Raw genomic sequence first — 3,040 nt, forward strand, 5'->3', positions numbered from 1 at the left:
TTCGATACAATCATATCGAAAATTTTACTACTCAATACCGATGCGTTTATTACAATGTATTCAATACTATTAATTATTACTTAATTTCAAAAAACCTACATGACGACATAAGGGTCATATTAGATTTAACTTATTTTACGTACTATTTTAATTGCATTTTCAACTATAATTTAATGAAATTAAATAGTTTGTGTGCCATCGATATAGTCATATATAAACTTTGTACCTTATTTGCTACATTTTTTATTACAAATTTTTATCATGTTTTACAAATGTGTGATGTGCCATTTTATTTTTGTTACGTATCTATTAAATATTATACTATATCCTATAGTGTAATATTTTATTGTATTATTATAGTAGTAACAATATCGAACAACCTATGTGGCGTCAATCCACTCATATTTATCTGTTGGTTTCTCTGTGCCTATTTTAATATTAACAAAATAATGACGTCTTTTAATCTACAATGTTCATATACCGCTTACTGTTGTAGTAGTGTGAACTGTTATTCTAGTAACCACAATGTACTTTTTATTAAACTCTGGGCAGATGATTTGTTCAAATCCAGATTTTATTGGTATCTGCTCTTTAATATATATATTGCTTCTATATTTGAAATTTTAATTTTAATCGCAAACTTATGTTATAATTTGTGTTTTTAATGCAATGCTGTCCGGTGGGGTCTTTGCTTTTCTTTCATAGGCTGTATGAAGCATTATCTATCGTTTTCTTTAGATTTATCATGTATGGATATAGCTTTAACGATGTTCTGTTTAAACACTAATTGTTTAAAATTAATTTTGAGGAAACGTATTAATCGGCCTTAAGGGATACTTAAAACTCGGTTTTCTCAACGTCGGCTCGCTTAACACGTACTCTGAAGACTTTGTCGCACTTGTGGAGCGTCATGCTATAGACTTGATGGCGGTGGGTGAGACGTGGCTACGTGCCGGCGAGGAGGGCAGCGCCCCGCGCCCCGCAGGCTACCGATTTCTGCACACGCCGCGCCCGCGCTCCGTGCGCGATGGCCGAGGTGGGGGAGTCGGTTTTTTTGTAAAGCGCGGCATCAATGTGCGCGTTTTTGCTCACCCCGTTGAGCCATCGCTCATCTCTGTAGAACAAATGTGGCTAACGCTTAAGATAAACAACAAGATACTGGCTATCGGCACCGCGTACCGTCCACCGTGGCTGGACGTCGACTCGTTTTTCGATGCGGTTACCATATCCGTAAACTCATTAGCGTTTTGCGATAACGTCATTTTGCTCGGCGATTTTAACATCGATCTGCTCCGCCCTAACGATGTGAAAGTTAGCAAGTTTAACGCTTTTCTTAATTGTTTTGACTTGATTCAACTTGTAGCCTCCCCAACACACTTTACGGATCATAGCCAAACTCTAATAGATGTAATCTGTACTAATACGAGAGTACGGCATATTGATGTAGAACCTGTTGCCCCCCTGAGCCATCATGCCCTGCTAACTTGCGAACTACATAGCGAAAAGTTTAAAACGCAAACAAAAAGAATCAATTATAGGCCTCTTAAGAACATACCTTTAGAAGCTTTTAATTTAATTTTAGATTCTATAAATTGGAGTGATATAGTTTCTACATCTGACGTAGATAATAAGGTATGTCTTTTTAATTCCTATGTCACGTTTATTTTTGATATAGCTGCCCCTATGAAGACTAGCGTTATTAGAGAGCAAAACCAGCCGTGGATTACCAATACAATTAAAATTATGATGAAACTTCGAAATGCAGCCCATAAACGTTATTTAAAAACAAAGTTAGACTCTCATAAGTCATATTATAAAACTTTAAAAAGCTTAGTCACACATTCCATTCACAACGAAAAAACGGCATATTTTAACCATAACATAAATAATAATATTATGAAACCTAAATTGTTATGGCACAATTTAAAGTCGACTGTGCTGCCTCCGAAGCAGGATATTAATTTGCCATCGCATCTGACAGACCCTGACAAACTTAATAATCATTTTTTGAACATACCCGGAGTCCCAGGTATTGATCGATCGTACTTGAACTATTTTGACACACACCGCTACGCATATGGTACATTTTTTTCCCTTCAACCTGTTAATGAGCTGATGATCTCTAAAATTATTTCTAACCTCAAGTCGAATGCAATTGGCATCGACGGTATTTGTCTTAAGATGCTGCTTATGACCCTGCCACACTCTCTTGATGCAATCACTTCCATCGTTAACGGCTCAATAACAACATCCATCTTTCCAAAACTCTGGAAGACGGCCATAATTCGACCTTTGCCCAAAACACCCAATCCGCAAGAATTCAAAGATCTTCGTCCAATCAGCGTATTACCGTGTATGTCTAAGATTGTGGAAAAAGCTGTATGGATCCAACTGTCAGAGTATTTGGAAACTAACAATATATTACCTGAATTTCAATCTGGGTTCAGGAAAGGCCACAGCACGACCACGGCTCTCTTAGATGTTACTGACAACATCATCGCTGCTCAAGATGACGGCATGTGCACAATCTTGGTGCTTCTCGATTTTTCAAGGGCTTTTGACTGCATAGATATTTCCCTTCTACTTTCTAAAATGGTCTATTATGGTTTCGACCCAGATACAGTTAGTTGGTTCCAAAGTTTCCTCACCGGCCGTGGTCAGTGTGTCGAAATAGTGCAGGATAACGGTCAGACGCGGCGTTCTGCTTATAGTACCCTTGATAGAGGCGCCCCCCAGGGAACTATTCTTTCTCCTCTTCTTTTTGTTTTGTACACAACAGACGTAGTTAAGTGCATTCGAAATTGTAAATATCACCTATACGCCGATGACTTACAAGTGTACATTTCGTTTAAAGCTAGTGAATGGGCATCCGCCGTGCGATCCCTTAACCAAGACCTAAACGCCATACAAAATTGGTCCCAAAACAACTCTCTCGTCCTAAACGCAGCTAAGACTAAATATATCGTTTTTGGATCTAAGTACCAGTTAAATAATGTACCGGTGGATTGTCAGGTTAGGTTAGGTTCTGAAAGCGTCGAAC

At 38.1% G+C, this 3,040-nt stretch overlaps 1 protein-coding gene across 1 annotated transcript in view; it reads left to right on the forward strand.

The window, feature by feature from the left end:
• LOC106110611 overlaps positions 1 to 2,686 on the forward strand; it is a gene marked incomplete at its 3' end in the record, with an annotated part of 4,438 nt that extends 1,752 nt beyond the window's left edge. The window contains exons 2-3 of the mRNA XM_013292497.1: positions 809 to 1,230; positions 2,365 to 2,686. Of these exons, the coding sequence (XP_013147951.1) occupies positions 809 to 1,230; positions 2,365 to 2,686 (744 nt within the window). The remainder of the gene's footprint in view (positions 1 to 808; positions 1,231 to 2,364) is intronic.
• Between the last annotated feature and the right edge of the window lie 354 nt (positions 2,687 to 3,040).

This window comes from Papilio polytes, unplaced genomic scaffold (genome assembly GCF_000836215.1).
Source record: "Papilio polytes unplaced genomic scaffold, Ppol_1.0 DF824221.1, whole genome shotgun sequence".
NCBI classification, from domain to species: Eukaryota; Metazoa; Arthropoda; class Insecta; order Lepidoptera; family Papilionidae; genus Papilio; species Papilio polytes.